General features: G+C 37.0%; 2 protein-coding genes across 2 annotated transcripts in view; both read left to right on the forward strand.

Moving 5' to 3' along the window:
• The first annotated feature begins 1519 nt into the window (after positions 1-1519).
• zgc:158785 (uncharacterized protein LOC791214 homolog) lies at positions 1520-7174 on the forward strand. Its single transcript, XM_052559963.1, has 5 exons — positions 1520-1663; positions 2554-2738; positions 4119-4323; positions 5903-6109; positions 6379-7174. Exons 2-5 carry the CDS (start codon positions 2560-2562, stop codon positions 6535-6537), a joined length of 750 nt encoding a protein of 249 aa, XP_052415923.1. The 5' UTR covers positions 1520-1663; positions 2554-2559; the 3' UTR covers positions 6538-7174.
• Positions 7175-11621: 4447 nt separating this feature from the next.
• The window catches only part of LOC127961344 (ADAMTS-like protein 3), a 150144-nt gene continuing 139823 nt past the window's right edge, over positions 11622-21942 (forward strand). The window contains exons 1-2 of the mRNA XM_052560422.1: positions 11622-11841; positions 12382-12504. Coding sequence (XP_052416382.1) covers positions 12436-12504 — 69 coding nt within the window. The 5' untranslated portion in view covers positions 11622-11841; positions 12382-12435. The remainder of the gene's footprint in view (positions 11842-12381; positions 12505-21942) is intronic.

The raw sequence follows: 21942 nt of genomic DNA on the forward strand, positions 1-21942 counted from the left end.
TGGCTCAGGTGTGTTAATCCACTTGCCAATTTCATTGGCGTTTTCTCTTAAAATCAGAGATGATTGGCCTCCCAAGTGAGACCCCATTTGTCGGTCGACATAACGTCTCCGTTCCCTCCATCAGGGAACGAGGGTTACGTACGTAACCGAGACGATATCATGGCTAAAAAAATATTTCAAATGTTCTAAAATAGTGTATGAATATATATATATATATATATGTATATATAGTGACAAAATAATGTTTTATCATTAACTTATTTTAAAAATTGCCTTGTTAGCTGTATCACTAAATAGCACATAGTTAAAGTTAATATTGAAAATATATTTTAAAATAACTTTCTCGTAATATGATGAAAAATAATAAAAAGTTGCTTATTGAATTTAATAAATTGTTCTTACAGTTCTGACAGTCCTGATAGCATCAATAGGCCTAATATAAGTGTCTTATACAATTATCTGCACATTTATTTTTTGGCCTTATGCCTCACATGGGATAAAGATGGTTAAGTACATTAATGGTTTAAAACCATTTACAGTATCTATTTGTAACCATTTTAATATAATTCTTTTATCTTAATAGAGTATGGGTCCCACTTTATATTAAGTGGCCTTAATTACTAATATGTACTCACATTTAAATTAACCACGTTGTACCACATCTTTTACGTTGTAGCTACTTATATTTTTAAAAATACCTGCATGCAATTAAATCTGTAATTCATTTCTGTAATTACATTTATAATTACATTGTTAAACCCATCCCTTACACCTTAACCCAAGGTTAGGGACATGTTTGATGGCATGGGTAGGTTTAGGTACCCCAAGGTATCCCACCTCAATAGCAGCAAAAGTATTTTGCATTACAATATAAACACAATAAGTACACTCTATCTATTTTTTATGTAAGTAGTAGTTAAGGCCACTTAATATAAAGAAATAGCCAGTTAATCCAAAAACCTTTCAAGATAATATCTTGCATGGAATAAATGTTTGGATAAAATAATCTATAAAATATAAACATATTTAATTGTGCCTGCTTAAGAGTGAAAGATGTCCAAAAACAATGAAGATACCAATACTGATGCTCCACCAGACCATTTGAGCTCTTAATTATTATCAACACAAAAATACTTTAGAAAAAATCACCTGCTACTTAAATGTGGCAATGGATTAGAGTGAATTATGGTTGCACCATTTTAGACATCAGTCTGTGAACAAGATAAAGAGGTATTTAGCAAGAGATCAGGCTGCTCTTAGGCCAGCGGGCTAAAATTAGGCCTGGTCCATGAGGTTCAGATGCCACCAAGACTTTCAGCAGTTGTTGTTGTTGTGTCTGCAGCAGTTTACAGTCAAAGAAAGACCCTGTTCAGTTAGAATAATGTCCGGAAAATGAAAAGCCACTGGTGAAGACTAACTGGATTAAGGAAGTTTGAATGAGGAGGTGCCCAGAGTGTAACCAACGGTGATGTGAGACGGATTTCCCTTTGTCGGCTCTGTGCCTGTGCTTTCCTTGCCTTCAGGCTAATCCTTCTCACCAGCGACCTTGGGCTCAATAATAATCTGACTGGAGAGAGAGAGAGAAAGAGAGAGAGCCTACGAGTCTAAGCCTTCAGAGCCCGGGTTATGGGGAGTTTGGATGGAGAACATGTTCTGTCTGATGGTAAGTTCCTAAAAACTATGTTGTTGATTTGATATTGCTAAGTGATAGAATAGTAATTTTACAGTTGTTTTAGTACTTATCGTAAAATGTTATATGCCTATATAGAGTAGATGTTGCTTCAGAGAACGTGAAGAATTTATTGACGGTGCATTATAAAGATGTTGACGGAAATGCAATGGTTTGCAAAAGTAATGCTCTATCACGCAACCAAAACTTTTAAATTTTTGCTTTCTGAAATAAACATCTGTTGACCAATGAGATTTTCAGATAAGGCAAGATGTCTTTCAGAAACAATCATCAGATAATTTTTTTATGGCATTCCCACATGACATTTTCCACAATCTGAAAATGAACATTTTGCACCTATGTATCTATTTATTTAAATATTGTTCAAAAGTTTTTTCTATGTTTTTTCTAACTCATTAATACTTTTATTCAGCAAGGGTACATGAACAGTAAAGACTTTTATGCCATAACAAAGAATTCGGTGTAAATGCTGTTTTATTGATCTTTTTCTCAAAGAAGCAAAGAAAAAATATATAACAGTTTCCAAAATATTAAGCAACAACTGTTTTCAGCATTGATAATAATCAGAAATGTTTCTTGAGCAGTAAATCATCATATTTGAATTAATCACCAATATGTGAATATAAAAATCTCATTATTCACTATTTAAGTCATTTATTCACAAAAATAGGAGCTAACAAATTTCCTGCACATTCATGTTCAGAATTAATATAGGTATTCTCATAAATTTAAGTAAATTTCCAACCCTGTGATTTATATATCAAGTGTAAATAAGCAGCTAATTCATTCTGTTCCTCACACAAAGCTCCTGTTCTGTCGGTGTCTCTTCACTGCTGTCATCACATGTCCCTCATGTCTCTCAGGAATGAATGGTCTCATGTGCAGCAGTCATGCTCTGTGAGGACTCATCACCTGGTCTCAGTGCTGGTCCAGATTCAGTGGATCTGGTGAAAGCGAATGCTGAGACCTCCACGGATCCTGTACAGGAGGTCATTCACAGCAGCACTTATGTTTCCTCTGTGATCCCTGCTCAGCTGGGCGGCATCAGGTGGGTCAAAGTCAGCTCAAACCCTCCTCAAATTCACTTACCTGTGATTTTCTAGGGATCCTGAAGACCTTATTTAACTTGCTCAGGTACGTTTGATTGGGGTTGGAGATAAAGTGTGCAGGGCATTGTCCCTCCTGGGCAATATTTTCAGAAAGCCAGTCAGCCAAACAAGCCAAAGTACCTGAAATCCTATTAGACATTGGTGGCATGTAAATGTGTGTGGTCATGTGTTCATAATCATATCTGGCATCAGAAAGTTGACATCTTTGTGGCTTGATTTTGCATTATGGATAAAGTTGTCAACATTATAATACGTTTTAATAGTAAAATGAATGGACTGTTGATCATGGAAGCCAAAAAAAAAAAAATACTATAAAATAATTAAAATAATAATAATCATTTTTTTATGTATTTTATACATCTTATACTATATAAAGTGTTTTTTGCTCGCCGAGGCTGAATTTATTTGATCAAAAACAAAAAGTAAATATTATTACATTTTAAAATAACTATTTCTGCCTGAAAATATTTTCAAATGTAATTTATTCCTGTGATGCAAACTTGAATTCTCACCCAAAATGAACGTTTGCTGAAAATAGATGTTTGTTTGGTCATCAGAACAAATTTGGAGAAATTTAGCATTATAAAACTTGCTCACCAATGCATCCTCTGAATGGGTGCCATCAGAATGAGAGTCCAAACAGCTGATCAAAACATCACAATAATCCACATCACCACTTCAGTCCAGATAATCTTGTGAAGTAAAAAAAAAAAAAAAAAACTAACTTCAAATCATTGCTTCCAGTTAAAATACACTCCTCAATCCATAATATTGTTTTAACCAGTGAAAAGTTGTCTAATCTGAATCAGGAGAGAAACATGCACAGATCAAGCACCTTTTACAATAGTCCAAAACAATTCTACACAACTATTTTGGAAGATTTGGATTTTAAAAGGACAACAATGGATGGGCTTTTGGACCCTTTTCACTGATGCATTATTATGGATTGTTTATATTTCAGCCAGTTAAAACAGCTTAATGATGGATGGGTTTGTTATATAACCACAGCTTTTCACTTCTCAAGATATTAACTGATGGTTAGTGTGGATTACTTGTGGATTATTGTAATGTTTTTATCAGCTATTTGAACTCTTATTCTGACGGCACCCATTCACTGCAGAGGATGCAAGTGATGTTAATCTGTTCTGATGAAGAAAGGTGGCCTGAAGGTGAGTACATTTTTTTTTTTTTTGGGTGGACTATTGCGTTAAATGACTATAAATGTTTAATTGTACTATCCTGGAATCTTGTGTGATCTTTAGTTATTGTTCTCTGAATCTGCACTGTTTGATGGTTAATACCCAGGTCTCTGTTTTCAGTCTGAACGCTGAGGAGCCGTTCTGTCGAATCTGTCATGAAGGCAGCGGCGTGGGTGATCTGTTATCTCCCTGCGAGTGTGCTGGCTCTATGGCGATGGTGCACCGTGTTTGTCTGGAGCGCTGGCTCACGGCCTCCGGCACCAGCCGCTGTGAGCTCTGCCACTTTGAGTTCGCTCTAGAGAGACTTCCCAAACCACTCACCGAGGTAAAATCATCAGCGGCAGAGCTTGGGAATCACTTATATTCTCTAAAGGACTGAGGAATGAGTTCACTCACTTGATGCTTTAGGCAATGTAAGATGTGACTTAAGTATTATTTTGTAGGTTTAGCAGGTGTTGAATCTGAGAACGTCTATTTGTGCTTTCTGTAATTCTGTTGGTGGCTGCATGTTGCTCTGGAAGACTGTCTGACCTCAGATGACATGAGCTGCACTATCAAATTGTCAATCTGACTTCAGAGTTCATGTGAGACAGAGGAATAAACAAAGCCAAAGCTGTACATGGACATATAGTAACACACTCTCCATTGTAGTCATATGGCAAGTGTTTTAAATGTCATTATCAGCATCTGTTCTCCTGCAGTCAGTCACTCTCAAGTCAGAGTCAAGTCGTGTCCCCGCGTCACATATTGGGAGGTCTGCTTTCCCTCGGCTTCTTTCAAACACTGATCCACTTAGCAGGAAAATGAGATTAGATGAGGAACATGTCCGTGTCGCTGCTGCTTATCTCATGTTTGGGCGGAGAACAGGAAGATGACACTACAGTCTATGAGCAATACATCCTGCTGACCGCTGCAAACCTGCCTGCTCTGTGAACAGGCACAGAGTGACGTGACATTCAGCCAAGTATGGTGACCCATACTCAGAATTCGTGCTCTGCATTTAACCCATCCAAAGTGCACACACACACAGCAGTGAACACACACACTGTGAACACACCCCCGGAGCAGTGGGCAGCCATTTATGCTGCGGCACCCAGGGAGCAGTTGGGTGTTGGATGCCCTGCTCAAGGGAACCTAAGTCATGAGATTTGAACCCACAACCCTAGGTTTAGGAGTCAAACTCTGTAACCACTAGGCCATGACTTCCCCAGAACCCATCCATTCATCCATAAATTCATCCATCCACCCATTCACCCACCAATTCATCCATTTACCAATCCATCCATCCACCCAACCACCCACCCATCCATCCATCCATCCATCCATCCATCCATCCACCCACCTATCCATACATATTTCTCTCTTTTTCTTTCTTTCATTCGTTCTTTTTTCTTTCTTGCATTTTATTTCTTCCTTTCACCTTTTCTCTTTTTGTTGGTTATTCTTTCTGCATTTCTTACCCTTTTCTTTCCCTTATTGAATTCTTCTTTTTTCCTTTCACTTTTTTTTCTTCCTTTGTTCTTTTTCTTGCTGCATTTCTTTCCCTTTTCTTTTTCTTTATTGCATTTTATCTTTCTGTCACTCTTTTACTCTTTCTTACATTATTTTCCTTTCTGCATTTTTTTCTTTCGTTTTCCTTGCATTTCTTTTTCTTTCCTTCCGCACATAATTTTTTATATCTACTGATTTATGCATTATGTAAATTGCTTTTGTGATCTGGATGGTTGGAAATTATTATTATTTTTTTTTATTATTAATTTTAGGTTGTCTTAATTTTAAGCTCCATATAAAAAAATATCAATTAAAAAGTTGAGCTACTATCCAAACAATATATGACATAAGCTTTCAAACTGATTGAAGTGAAGTATATCCCTGTCCTAATGAGCTGTGTTTCATGGCTGCAGTGGTTCACCACTCCTTCCATGCAGCAGCAGAGACGGACGCTGTGTGGAGATGCCATCTGTTTCCTGTTCATCACACCCTTAGCGAGTCTGTCCGGCTGGCTGTGTGTGCAGGGAGCCATGGATCTGTACTACAGCAACAGCATGGAGGCCGTGGGACTCATTGTCCTCACACTGACACTCTTCACTATTTACCTCTTCTGGACTGTAGTGAGTTCACTCTTGTTTTCAGTGCAGCAATAGAAAGTGCAATGACATTTTATACCTGCAGTGTTTCTGAAAATACATTAATAAGATGACACCAAGGATGATACAGTACAGTAATAATTAAATATAGAAAAAATTCACACTTGGCATCATAAGCTATTTATTCAGATTGAATCTGGACTACGCTGAACAACAAACCTCTATAAGAGTGATTAAAAAGTCAAATGATGATAATACTAACTTTTCCATACAATCTTCTTTTTTAACCGCAGGTATCCCTACGTTACCACATTCACCTCTTCAGGACATGGAATGAGACGAATCCCAGCGTCCGGCTACAGATTCCCCGACCTGTGAAGACACATCAGAGACCAAAACATCTGACAATGTACTTCTTGTGTAAATACAAGAGTAAGGAGACCATGGTGTAGTGCCTGAAAGATCATCAGGAAGAAAACAGCTGGCTGTTTCAGACAAACCCTGATTTCTTGACATCCTGACTTTGTGTCAAGCCCTGATTTCGAGTCACACTCAGATCCGGAATGATATTCTGATTTGGGGCTCACACACCGAACTGAAGCCATGTCCTAATTTGGTGTGAACACCCAATTTTGAGAGATTCTGAGTTACAGTCTGATCTGGAGCAGATGGTTTCATTTAACATCGGTTTTAAATAATTGAAGAAAAGAACACATCTTCTTAAATAAACCAGAGAACAATGTTTTTGATATGATAACGACCAAGCTATTTATACCTGCAGGTTTTACCTTACAAAATTTGCTTCATAATTATTCAAGAGAATATATGTCTAGAAGATCATACAGTGGCTGTGGTTAGGCAAGACAATCATACAGATTAGCAGATAATTTCATTACTGTTTGCTTTATCATGGAAACGCTTACAACAGTTTTCTTCCATGAAAACATGAAACATTTGAACATTTAATCTTTTGATGATGTAGAGGAACTGAAAAGCCTAAAAAGAATCCTGTGTACATTGCCTGCATTGTAAATGTCACATCAGAAAATTCAACAAAAGAAAATAAACACTACTATTTTTGAAAAACAATTATACTTTTATTCAGCAAGGATGCATTACAATGATCAAAAGTTACCGTACAGCCATTTATTTCTATTTAGCAATAAATCTTGAGTATTTTTTTTATCACAGTTTCCACAAAAATATGATGTAGCACTGATAATAATAACAAATGTTTCTTGAGCAGCAGATCAGCATATTAGAATGATTTCTGAAGGATCATGTGACACCGAACACTGGAGTAATGATGCTTTGCATCGCAGGAATAAATTAATATTCAAATAGAAAACATCTATTTTAAATGATAAAATATTATTAAAATATTACTATTTTACTGTATTTTTGATTAAATAAACAGGGGTGCATATGAGTCTTTTTTACATATCCCAGACATTTTCAGTGGTGTAAAGTTTTCTTTAAAAAAATTCATACAAATGTGCCACCAGTTGTTACAGTCTAAATTAGTTATGAATTGTCAGTTTCATTCAGGTGAGTGGGTTGAATATCTCTTTCAGTATGTAGAAGCTATGTTTTGACTCTCTCTGTCTGTCTGCATTTCTCACTGTGAAAAATATTAAATCATGGCAACTTCTGTTTTTACAATACTTTAACTCATCCAAATAAGCTTAGCTTTAATAATAATAAACCTTTTTAGTTGAGTTAGATGTATTTTATACAGTTAATATGAAATTAAACTTTATGTATTTTAAGTTAAAATTATTCACACAACCAAGCTAACTTTATTTAAAAAGAAATATGGCAACAACTAAACACAAGTTTTGTAATTGAAATAGGAGGATTGTTTTTGTTTTGTTTTGTTTTGTTTTACAGTGCATCTAGTTATGATTTGAGTCCTATTGGGAAAGTGAAAAAAAATATATATATATAATTGTGGCACTTGAGGGCAGGTTTGGGGAGAGTGTTAAGGTAAGAGGATAGAATTCCAGTTTTTTTTTACATTTTCTGTCTCTGCTGGTACAAATAACCTGAGGCTGTTTCTTCCACTGTGATCTGAATCATTCAGAGAGATGATGTATGATCGTGCCGATGTTCAGGCTGGAAAGTTTTCCTCACTTCAACACCATCAGAATACAAATAGAGAGAGAGAGACGAATGGGTCTGCAGTCAGTAAAAGAGCACTATTTGTTAGTATTCATGTTTCGAGATGATTTACAAGCAGGTAGTCCAATGTTAGGCTAATGTGCTGCTCAAAATAGGAAAAGACAAAAAAGTAGTAGACTTATGATATAGGCTAGATTCAAGAGGAGAACAGCAAACGTTTTAACCGCTGGCAAAAAGAGTAGCAGTAAATCATACTGCTTACTATGCTAGTTAAGAAGAACAGTGCTTATAACAGAGATAAAGGGAATCATGCATCACTGCTATTGCACTCATTGTCCTATAATTGCATCATTTGCACAGTAACAGCTCAGAGTCTAGAGAAGAACTTTTTTGAAAAACGTAAGAATAGAGACAACTATGTTTGTTACTAAACTGCTAAATATTGTTGTCTTTGCTGTTATTATTGACAAGAGCATCTGCAGTAAATAAAAGCAGCCACCTGTCCTTATGTTCAGCCTGCAGCCACCGAAAATCTTAATTTGATCTCTCCATTGCCTCCTTGAAATAAATGGTGTTGATATGAATAAGCTCGTCATTTACCGTGTTCCTGGGAACTACCAATTTTAAATATTGAAAAGAAGTGTCGACAGAGAGCGCTTATCCTGAAACATTAAAATAGTAATACAGCTTCCCATTTCATTTAACATGCAAAAGCTTGCTGTAGGAGTAGAGTAGTTAATTCCCTCATTAAAACGTTCAAGGACAAAGTACCTTTTTCTTTTTATATGTGAGAAGTGTGTTTTCATGCTTTAGGCAAAATAAAAGTTTGCAAAGTTGTTATTCATTTTGCTTTGGTTCATGCCTGAAGAATTCTGAAAATCCCTATGGAGAAAATAAGTGGATAATTACTAACAGATCCAAGGCCACTAAAAAAAAAAAAAAAAAACAACAACAACTGCAGATTTCACTGTCCATCCGTGCCGTCTATGAATAGAGGCCTATATGCCTGACTAGTAGTTTATCTACCCATTGCTAAATAGTTTTGGGTTGTTTTCACTATTTTGAAATGACCCTATTTTTTATGTAATCTGGGCAATTTAAAGGTGTTATAGCTTGCCTATAATTTTCAGCAATGTGGCACTTGAGGGCAGGTTTGGGGAGAGTGTTAAGGTAAGAGGATAGAATTCCAGTTTGTAGCCTACAGAATACAAATTATTACGCCTATAGATTGTTCCCATAAAAATTGGTAGCTAGTGCACGCACGCGTGCGTGTGTGAAAATATCGTATAGCACCTTTAAAACATGAAAGCAGTTTTGCCAATGCATATGTGAAAATTAATTGACGCAGGTTAAAGTATTAATTTTTTTTTAAATATATATTGAAAAAATGCATTGAAATAAATGTAAATTTAAAAATTCACTTTTTGGAAGGACACGTGCTGCTGGCCGACCGTCGCACAACGCCCCCGTCTGCATGGTAAAGTAATAACAATATCTAACCAACAATACACTGGGATCCTAAACACCTCACTGCATCTGGCATTCATGATCTAAATCTGCAGTGAAAGTTTTAGGATTTTCAATGGATCTAAAATAGATGGCAGTTATGACTATTCCTAGGTCACTAATAAAAATAAGTATATTATTCTCTCATGTTGATCATTGATCTTGCACCTTTTGTACGGGTCAGATGTTCTTACTTCAGTTGAAGATCAATATGATATGTCTCAAATCATGCTGGAGAATATGATCGGCAGATTTTACACAAACTTTTGGAGTTCATGCAGCTTGAGTGTTGCTTTTAAAAACAGATGATCAAATCTAATCCTTTCTGAAATTAGGTCATTTTAACAATCAAACTTTTAATTCATATTGTTATCCTGATTATATGATCGAAAAAATGTATTAAATTAGAAAATTTAAGCATTCTAATAAATATTCTCAGACTTTTTCATCGCACTAAACATTATGTCATTACAGCTGTCTATGGTCAAATACACAATTTAGCATCTATGTTTGAATTTTTTATCAAATATAAATAACTGCTAAAAATATAGTCTATATATATTACTGTTTGAGTTTGAAAACCGTTGAATGAAAACCGTTGCATAATTTTCTTCAACAGCAGGTGGAGATAAAAGTCCACGAATCCACTCATTCCTTCTGTACTCAGAAAGGAAGCAACAAGCCAGAAATGACTACGACTATTTCTAATGCATCTTATGGTTAAATATTGTAATTTTTTGTATTTTGCTGTTCAAACTCTAAAATCTAAATGCACAGTTGTTTCTGCCCCATTCAGATTATAGGCCACCTATTTTTCTTTTAAGTGTTAAATGTAACACTTAAGTAGGCTACTTTAAATTTATTTCATCATAAAATCTGCTGCTGGATTTATGTGGAATAATAATGAACCTTTTAGATCCAAGAGCTCACTAATAGTCCCTTTAAAAGAATGAAAAGCTTTGCCCTTCTGCTGCTCACTTTGACTTGAACCAGGGCAGGTGAAAGAATATCAAAGCCTCTCACTGCCAAACGCTACTCTTCACTTCATAATAAACAGAGATGCTGTGCCCCAACAAACTCTTTGATCACTCGCAGAAGCATATAGAAGGAAAAAAGCCCACGTGAAGGGCTGGGCTGCTCTCTGGAATCGATCCAAAAGGTTTGATGATGTTGCGGAAGTATTTGAACAAATACTTGAAAAAAAAAAAATGTATACGCGCGCGCACACACACACATACACACACACACACACACACACACACACACACACACACACACACACATATATATATATATATATATATATAGAGGCCCATATTGATAAGTGTTTTAGTGATTTGCATTTTTTTTTTTTGTAGATTATCCTAGTAGTGGATCTTGAACCTCTTGGTTTTTATATTTTGTCATTTATATGCAAGGACAGTTACATTGTTGAATAGACAGAATAGCAATATTTTCATAATAATAAACATTATTTATTTATTTTAACCCAATAATGACTATATGGGATATTTCAAATCAATTTAGGTCTATAATGAAAGTAGATTTTAACAAGGTTACTTCTCATTAGTTTTAGGGTAATATCAGGTAATGTTTTAATGTTATAAATGTAGGCTATATGCTAATTATATAAACATTGGTTTGAATTTTTTTAATTATTATTATTATTTTTCATTGAATGGTTTGTGTTTCTCGTATTTTTTTTAATGTTTTTTTTCCTGTTTTCTCGGTGAAAAAATAAAATAAGAAAAGAGCTCAAACACACAATGTCTATTAAGCATTAAATCACAATGTTCCACAATATGTGACAACATGCCCCGCTGCGGGGGGAGCGATCTAGTCGCGTCGCGTCCGGTGTGGGACGCCTAGCGGACTATCAGCTCAGCACACTAACTTCTGTCAGCTCAGTTTCAGCACGCAGCCCTGCGCTGAGGATATCGGACAAACTCCCAGTCATTTGCTCTGCATTCAGCCTTTCTATCATTCGACTGACCGCTGCGTGACGGACGCACGCACGCACGCCATTCAAATCAACATCAACAGAGGCTCGCGCGGTGTTTATTGATTGCTGATGCGGCGCCCAGTTTAATGGATTAAAATGTGAATCTCTGAGTTACTTTGCAGCAAAGGTAAGAGCTGATCGTATAAATGCACGTCTTTGCGTAGTTTTGCACTGAATAAGACGAGGTATAACAGCAGGTCTATCGTTTTCCCCCCAAGATGTTTTATAATATGAGTCATTTATAAAGCAACTTTGATTTGTCTGACACAACCTGTATGTGCATTTGGTCAGTTGCTCTATCTCTTTGCAGCGTCTCATAATGCACTAATCTGATCAAATAAAAGCAGTCACGTGAATATTGGTATAAATATATATGGCATGCAGTGCTGCACAAAAAATGATTCACAGAAACCTATTACACTGCATTCCTACTGCTGTTGCATTATGCATGGGGAGTACCTGAGAAAGAGGCTTTTTTTCAATGCCAGAAACCTCATACCAGACTAGATAGTGTAATTAAGTCAATCAGGAGTACCTCTGCCTGGCACTCACAATTTTAAAATCAGCAGTCTCATCAGAGGTAAATAATTGAGCATCATTGCTACAGCAGCAGCAGCTCTTGCATGATGATCTGTGGTGAAATGCATCTCTGTCTGTCTCTCCTCAGGCTGATATCTGACTGACATCATTCACCAGGCAGCTCTGGAACAGGATTTTAAAGATGGAGTTCTGGGTTTTGCCAGTGTGTCGGATCAGCTTGATGTTGACATTGATGTCATCCACTGGTCGGGTATGATAAATGTCAAACACTGTTTTCGTGAAGTTTGTTATCGCTCACCTGAATGCGATCAATCAGATCAGATTCTCTGCACTGTGATTTTCTTGGCTACTGGCTGCTGTACTTTTAGTCATTTATGCAGTGTTGGCCCTACAATTACATTTTAGTATACAGTTCATATTTAAACAAACTGCACTGTGATATAATAATGAGCAGGCCGGGTTATTTCTGTGATGTTGCAGCATTGTTTAGCTGACAATATTTTGAAACTCATTTGCTAACATGCTATATTGCCACGTATACTGTAGTGCACATTGCAAGTTGTAATCGGACTTCAACCATTAAGCTTTTTTATATTTTTTATACTGGCTAATCTTCATAATGGTGACATCACACAAGAGTTTATGGGTGTTTTCACTATGGCCATTTGAGCCTTTTTTCGAATTCCACAGTGCAGTGTGATCTGATCGTTTGTAAAGTAATTTGTTGTCCTCTGACGGAAAATGATGTTGATTTTACAGTAAAGGTTGGAATTTTGACTGTTGGAAAACTACTGGGAATTTTTGAATTTCATAAAACACTTTTTTTGTGTGTTTGTTAAACCTTTTGTTTTACGGGGACACAGGAAGTGTCCTCGTTAACCATGTTTACGTTGTAGTACCCATGTGATTATACACATTTGTGTCCTCATAAACCATACACACCAGTACACACACACACATAATTCACAGCAACAGTCAAGCCCAAATCAGCTCTCTCCTCCTACCTCTCAAGTTGGCTCACAGTCATGCGCTCCTTCACAGGTCCGGAGGGAACCGTTAAACGTTGCCTTCTTTTTTTGTAAGAAACAGGTTATATATAGAGGGCTGGTGTGGATGTTAATGGAAGAGCTGGCATGGACGTGGATGCCAGCCTAATCCCGTACAATAGGTCCACTCGATAACAGCAATTTACACCGCGGAGCTGCCACCAAAAGTGGCCAAATCCCTTTGTCCTGCGTGCCGGTACATGAATAACGACAGCTGAAACCCAAGTTCTGCCTTTGTGGGATTCCGAACGAAATGCAAGTGGAAAGACAGAGGCGAGAGCAGGTAGCAGGTAGTGGCATTAGTGCAGCAGTGCACTCTGGGGTAGAGTTACAGTCGGCCACGTCGAGCGCCTTTTCCATGCATGCACCATTTGGCTAGTGTCATTCATTCCCTAGTTTGTACATGAGCTGATGGACAGCAGCAGTGCTCTCTTTTACGCCGTTTTAAACCACGTCAGAATTTATCATTTCCATTTCGCTGACTGAAGCAGGTGACTCTGGCCATCCATCTTGGACTGAACAGGTTTCTACTGGAGTCTAAATTGAAATTTGATGTGCATTTATCCAGAGTCTCCATTAAAGCTCTTTGCAGTAATCTTTCAGAATAATATTTGTTCTATGGGCTAAACACTTCGGCTTGATTTATGCGCGCGTGGGAGCCGCCGCTGGGACTCCTTAAGAAGCTGTGAGTTTCAGCACTGAAAGCGAAGTGGAGTCTAACAGGTGTTTTCACTACTCTTTTTCCCACATCTCCTATTTTCCTGCTTTTCCTATTAGAGAGCGGCTCTGCTCTTTCACCTCCCTCTGGCAGTGCGCTCCTCCTGCTAGATGCGCTCGCGCACACATACACATCTTTCTCATGAAAGGACTTTGCAGGGTCAGATTGTGTTAGATGTGGGAGTCGGTGGGCAGACGTATTTAATTTTGCCTTTTGTTCAGCCTGATAAAATGATAAAACTCACAAGGTCTCGGCTGAATCGGAGTATGGAGTTCTATCAGTGTTTTATCTGTGTCAAGTATTAGGCCAGAAACATATTTTAGAAAATACATATTTTAGAAAACCTATCTATCTATCTATCTATCTATCTATCTATCTATCTATCTATCTATCTATCTATCTATCTATCTATCTATCTATCTATCTATCTATCTATCTATCTATCTATCTATCTATCTATCTCTATCTCTCTCTCTCTCTCTCTCTCTCTCTCTGTCTGTCTGTCTGTCTGTCCTTCTGTCTGTCTGTCTGTCTGTCTATCTATCTATCTATCTATCTATCTATCTATCTATCTGTCTGTCTGTCTGTCTGTCTGTCTGTCTGTCTGTCTGTCTGTCTGTCTGTCTGTCTATCTATCTATCTATCTATCTATCTATCTATCTATCTATCTATCTATCTATCTATCTATCTATCTATCTGTCTGTCTGTCTGTCTGTCTGTCTGTCTGTCTGTCTGTCTGTCTGTCTGTCTGTCTGTCTGTCTGTCTGTCTGTCCTTCTGTCTGTCATCCATCTGTCTGTCTGTCTGTCCATCCGTCCGTCCGTCTATCTATATTTATGTATGTATACATGCTACATTCAGATTCAGCAAATAAATTAGAATTTAAAAGAATGTATTTTCAGTTCATTTCCACTCAGCCTTTTGCATACAGCTTGGTTTTGGTCTGAGCTAAACTGCAGTGCTTTCAGCCCTCGTATTTTTCAATAGTTTGCTGCACTTTGGCAGCAGGTTCTTATTAAGCTCTTAAATTCACTTGTTTGGATAATCCAGCACCTAACACTTCATCTCAGCACAGCAACCTTTATTCTGCAGGGACAGAAAGCATGCACTTCTTCTCCCAGAGAAATGTAACATTTAAGAAGAAGCTCAGAGGTTAAATGAGTACATAGTCAACAATTACGGGCCAGAGTAGATTTTGAAATAGCGATTCTTGCTTGGCTTATAGCATAGATTATGACAAGCAGATGTTGCACTAACCTTGTGCCTGATTGCTTTTTATTGCATTGTGTTTTCAAGGGTATTGATATTCTCAAGTTCTCAATTGAAGCCATTTGTGCCCTCTTTTTCAATGTCACCATCTCTTCCATCTCGATTGCTTTTCCATTTTTCATATTTTTTTATTTATTCCCAATTTACAGATTCAGAAAAATTACTGAATGGTTGCATTGTAGGCGGACGAACAAATGAGCCTTTTGTTGACTCTGCCTTTCATAGACAGGAAATGCATAACAATGCACTCTTTCTATCACATTGTGAAGTTTTTAAATCATTTTTTGGGATAGTTTTCAGCAATTGTTATTGACGGAGACCGTAGAGAGACGACCGGAAATTATACAGCAATGAGAGGAGGAATTAGAATTGAATTCAAACATTAGAGGTTGCTTTTTCATTGCAAACAAATGAGGTGTGTTATGCCGCCTACCTTTCGGAACATCCTCCAAAGCCTTAAAATGCGCACTAGCTTGGTACAAAGCCAGGATGGTAAACAGTATATAAGCAACAGAACAACAGCTCAATCTCCCATGTCATTTCTGCCTAGTGCTCAACAGATACTGTGTTTGTGTGTGTGGATATTTAAATAAATGAGCATGCTGTGTTGGAGGAGAGTGTGAAGATTTCCGTGGAGTTTTCAGGCAGCAGTACGAAAGCTTTGCGCGCTCACTGCTGTTGTATCACGGGTCCAGAGACACTACGGCTGCAGCTCCAGCCTGTTTGAACAGCTGACACCTAAAGCAGAGACAAAAAACCTGGCTCCAGACAGCCTCATCGCTGAGAGCTGGGAATAGGTTGTGGATGTTTAAGTGTGTGTTTCAAGTATGCACTTGTATGTTTGTATATTTGTTCTTTATGGATGAACAAGAAGGCTACAGGGGCCCCCACGATATCTGCACACTTAAGCCATACTTAAAAATGTCTGAATGTTATTGCATATATATTTATATATAATTTTAGATATTACTTAAAGAAATGATGTCATTAATGACTCACCCTCATGTTGTTCCAACCTTTAAGACCTCCGTTCATCTTTGGAACACAGTTTAAGATATTTTAGATTTAGTCCGAGAGCTTTCTGTCCCTCCATTGAAAATGTATGTACGGTATACTGTCCATGTCCAGAAAGGTAAGAAAAACATCATCAAAGTAGTCCATGTGACATCAGAGGGTCAGTTAGAATTTGTTAAAAGGATGCATTATTAATATATATATAATAATAATGCATCCTTTTAATCCAAATTTTTATATTTATTAAAAATGGCAGGTTATGTGTTAACAGAGGCTTTGACCTCCACAGGAAAGCCTTGCGTCATGGAAGAGTGATTTTACAAGGTTGCTAGGTAGCAAAAAAAAAATTAGAACTTTGAGACATTCAAGATCTATTCATAGGGGTTGACAGATTTTAAACTCTTTTTTTCCTGCTTTTTACTCAGAAAATATCATTGATGAGGCAAAATCATGCGGCTTTCATGTGTTCTACAGCTTCACAATATATCTGCTGATGGCTCAAACTGTGTTAATGTTTTGATTTATTGGTCCATGAAGGGCCATAAATACACAGCTGCTTTTAATTGCAGTTTTACAGATAAAGCTTTAAATCAATGCAGCACATATATACGTTACTCTGAGACAGTCAAAGCCTGAGTGCAGGATAAGCATTAAATCACTGAATACCAAATATTGTTTTGCATCTTTAAATTCATGCATGATGTAAATCCGGATGCAATTCCTATAGGTCTGGTTTGCTCCATGAAAATGAAAGCATATATCTGGCCTGTTATGGTAAAGCTGTTGGGTTTAACTCATGCATGAGTTTGCGGATTGCATGCATAATTCTGTTTTACCAGACACATACGAGTTTAAACATTTATCTGCAGACAGCTTTATTCATCTAACATCTTTTTACTGAATGTGTCATCTATGTGCTCGAGTTCTTTGAATCCATTCTGCAGATTTTCCTCCAGAATAAAGAGTGTAAATGCAAAAGAAAGTCTGCCGATTGTGTCTGAGCCTCCATCAGTTATGTGAAAGGGTAAAAGAGCTCTTATCTGTATGTTTTGACATATACGGCTCGTCATGAATTCTCTCTCTCTCAGTCTATGGTGGGTTGAGTTGAACTGAAAGGCTCATTCATACACAGTCACTGTGTGGCCATTCAGTCCGTCCAGCTGTAAACAGACTCGCTGGCTTTTTGCACCCGCTGCACTGCTAATCTGTTGGATGGGACCCTCTCTCTTTCTCCTTCACTCTCTGACATGGCAAATAGGCTCTTGACACTAAGCCCTGGCACATATTTCATGATTCCATTAATGGGCCCAGTCAGCTTTGATAGAGAATGTGACATTATGTTTAGTTCAGGACCTTAAAGGAAAAGTTCACCCAAAAATGACAATTTTATCATAATTTACTCTTGTCTATGCTGTTTAAAGCCTCACATTTTTTTTCGTTCTTCAAATAAAGAGCAGAAATGCAAGGAAAAGGATGATGATTTATACGGTCAAGCTCCAAGAGGGACAAAAAAGTACCATGCAAGTTATTATGAAAGTTTTCGCAGTGGGACCATCGAAGAACCATTGTTGGTTCCACAAAAACTTTCTATGAAAAGTCTTTAAAATAATATTTTCTCAATTTTTCATTGTCATTGAAATAATCTGAAGAACCTTTTGATTCCATGGATGTTAAAGGTTCTTCATGGAACCAAAGTTTCCAAAAAAGAACTTTTATTTTGATACACAAGAATATAATGATGTTAAACCTGATGTGTGTGCATTTAAAGAGACACTTTTTGGATTTAAAATGATTAGCAGTTTTTACTTTTATAATTTGAATGTTTAATCTACTTTTAATTACTTTTGTTGATTTTTATCATTGGATTGTATGAATCACCATCAACTCTCAGTGTTTCCAAAAACAGCAGCTTGGCTGTTCTGTCTAGTGTCTCATTTTGAATTTCAAAGAAAACTGAAAGTAATATGAGATTGAAACCATATGAGGGTGAGTAAATGGTTACAAAATGTTAATTTGGGGGTGAACTATTTCTTTGAATGTTTAGGACAATTCATTTGAGAAGTAATCTTTTAGCCTCTTTTTAAGCCTCCGCAAACGTTGATTGGGGCTCAGCTTGTAGGTTCTGCCTCATTTCACAAATCTCTAGTTGTTGAAAGGACTGTGATATCCAACTGCCACCAGATCATTTGCAGTTTACCGGTAAAATTTCTGGTTTGCCACATCCCAGTATTTTTTTTTTTTCTAATGTACTATTAGAATTGTAACTACACTGCTACATCCATACTGATCTCAAAGACAGTGTGGAATATAACCTCAAGAGTAGCAACCATTACAGCCTGTTTACAGCCTGTTTCCTGTCAGATTTAATGTGCATCATCACAACCAGTTTGAGCCAATGATAGATGGAGTGAGTGCTTGAGAAATCTGTTTAAAAACTGTCCTTATGTTTGTAATTACATTGCTAGAGGCAGATTAATAACATACAGCATTATTACCGGTAGTAGCTTCATGTTGGTTCAACAGTAGCTTTAAAGGAATATTTCACCCAAAAATGAAAAGTTGCTGAAAATATACTTGCCACCAGGTCATCCAAGATGTAGATGAGTTTCTCTATTGGACAAGATTTGGAGAAATTTAGCATTACTCTTGCTCACCTGTGGATCCTCTACAGTGAATTTGTGCCGTCCGAATGAGAGTCAAATGGTTGATTAAAAACTCACATAAACCTTAAAATCCATAATATTCCTTCCTTCGGTGAAAATTTTCATTGCTGGTTGTTCTTTTACATGAAAATCTACCAACATATTTGGAACTGTTTTGCACTTATAAACAGTGCTTGATCTGTGAACATTTCTCTCCTGATTCAGACAATGTGACTTTCACTGGACAAAGCAATATTATGGATAGAGAGGACTTGTATTTTAGCTGTAAGCAATGGTTTGAGGTTTAAAATATCTCAGTGATGGGGTTGTTTCTTACAAACTCTCTACTTTTAACTTCACAAGTGGATTATTGTGATGTTTTGAGCAGCTGTTTGGACTCTCATTATGACGGCACCCATTCACTGCAGAGGATCCGTTGGTGAGCAAGTGATGCAATGCTAGATTTCTCCAGATCTGTTCTGATGAAGAAGCAAACTCATCTACATCATGGTTGGCCTGAGGGGGAATAGATTTTCAGCAAATTTTCTTTTTTGGGTGAACTATTTCTTTAAGAGCAGGCAGCAGCTTCTGCCAGCTTACTGCAATGCCGGTGTACTGAAAACTTTGCCTGTGTTAGTGTTACTAGTGCCACTTACCTGCCTTAAACTAGTTTATAGTATGTAGTTTGAAGTATGTTATGTCACCTTATTAATATTCATGAGAATATAGCTGTCATAATGTTCATAACATCTCACCCCAATTTTCAGATCATTCTTACTGCACTAACCCTTTATAATTTTACTTCCAGTGTGATCTGCATATGATATGTGATCAGCATGCTATTCATATGCATCACTTCGCTCAAAGTATTAAATTCAGTCGTGTGAACTGCTTACCCAGCACTGAGGCACTTCCTGAAGCAGCCTTGCTTTGTAAATATAGTAAACTGTGTGTTCTCTCACCTTTACTATTTATTATTCTCAGTGAGTATTTCAATCTCTGCACTGAAGCGCCTCAAGCGGCTTTTGGATTTGCATATGGTAGATATCCAGCAACAGTTCACCTCAGTGTTTTTTGACCTCACAGCATCTGTTAGCTTGTGCATCTTCATTTCATAATAAAAACAGAATAGCAATCAAAAAGCAGTTCAGTTCAGACTGATGGGGAGTCATTGCAATTATATTTTAAAACAAGTTCTGCTCCTCAGGGGCTCGAGTCGTGACGGTAGCAAACAAGACGATTCAGTCTTCGTATTGGAACTTCAGTGTCCAGCTGATCCCTTAAGATTAAAATTTTATTTTTATTTTTTTTTACCACATGCTTTCTTAACAAATAAATTTGAATGAAATTCAATAGCTGAAAGTAGCTATATGTTGCATGTTAAGCTAAACTTCTGAAAGTAAAGCAGAAAACTGTAAACGTGGAAAGCAATAATGAGATATTGACATTTGAATGTATAGTTTGCAAGTTAAAATAAGGTGACCAGAATTCTGAAATGGAAATCAGGGACATTATAGTGATTCAGTGGTCATAACATCATTAAAATCTTACTTGTTATGAATAATGAATTGAAAAATGTAACCAATAAAATGTTTTATGTTTTGTAACTGGTTTTAATACAATAAATGTAAAAAAATTACACATATATATATATATATATATATACATGTGTTTTAATTTGTTGTGGATTCCATACACTATTTTAAGAATTATTATATTTGCTATTTTTTTAAGTGTAAAACACTGCTCACCCTAAGTTAAAATAATTGCATACATATTGCATTTAATATCTGTAAAGTAAGTGTTATTACTGCAGAAAAATGACTGTTTTCAAACAGGTTTTCAAGAGACATGCACAATCTTACTCTTATGATTAATAATATTGCAACAAAGGTCATGCAGATGCCTTAAACTATGTTCTTTTTTCAGTTGAAGGTCATTAATCAGCTAAATCAAAAACAGATCTGGTATGCAACAGCATTTTTTTTCATCCAATCAATTCCTGATGCATGAAATCAAGCCCCGCGTTAAGTATTCACATACAAGGGAGTCAAATAAGTTTCAAAAGCCATTTCATGTTGAGTTTGAGCATAATGATGTTGAAAGAGGGAATATATTCTGTGCCTCTCAACCCCCCACTTTATTTTGGGTGGTATGGACAAGTGTGAGTTATGGATGTTAGGACCATTAAATGCTTAGCGGTAAATCCCGAGCTTCCTGCTGAGCCAAGGCTGGACGTTTCCCACAGGCAGACGCTGTGGATGCAGGATTTTTTTTCACTTTTTTGTTGGTATTAGAGGTGGAGGAGGCAGGGTTAAGAGTTAGCGAGGTGGAGTGGCGTTAAGCTGATGTGTTAAGGGGTGTGATTAGAAACAGAAGAGGTTTGGCCAGTGGCGAGCCAACCTGGAGTCAAATGTGTCAGTGCTGGTGCTTGTAGGGGAGGGTGATAAGAAGCGTTAACTGTTAAGGAGGTTAAGAGCAGACGAGGTTGGGTCACAGACTAGAGTAAATATAACAGTGGAAGGCAGCATTATCTTGGGCTGCTTCCAGACTCAGACATATTTCAGAAATGGAAATACTTTAACGTGATTAACTGTGAAATTTTGCAACAATGTGTTTGTACCATCATAAATATCTCAATTGTCAAGACTTCGCCTCGACAGGCCAATATGAGCAAATGTTTTTTGTTTTGGTGAAAAGATTATTGCTCTCTTCCAAAACCTTGGACTGCCTTGCTAGTATTCAGTCTGAAATGCAACATTGTAAGTGAAAGATTTGGAACATAACGTTCTTGTGTCATACAGATAGCGTTCGGGAGAATCAGGTCACTGCTGATTTCAACAGAGTTTGAATTTTAGCATATGTTGCTAATCAAATGATGTGGGACTCTAATAAGCACAAACACACATAGCACAGGCAAATATTTGTGACCTGCTCCATCATTTTAAATCACTTCTCAGTTCCTGAATGATTCCAGATAAGACTTGATTTAACCAAACT

Source organism: Carassius gibelio, chromosome B7 (genome assembly GCF_023724105.1).
Source record: "Carassius gibelio isolate Cgi1373 ecotype wild population from Czech Republic chromosome B7, carGib1.2-hapl.c, whole genome shotgun sequence".
In the NCBI taxonomy this organism is placed as follows: Eukaryota; Metazoa; Chordata; class Actinopteri; order Cypriniformes; family Cyprinidae; genus Carassius; species Carassius gibelio.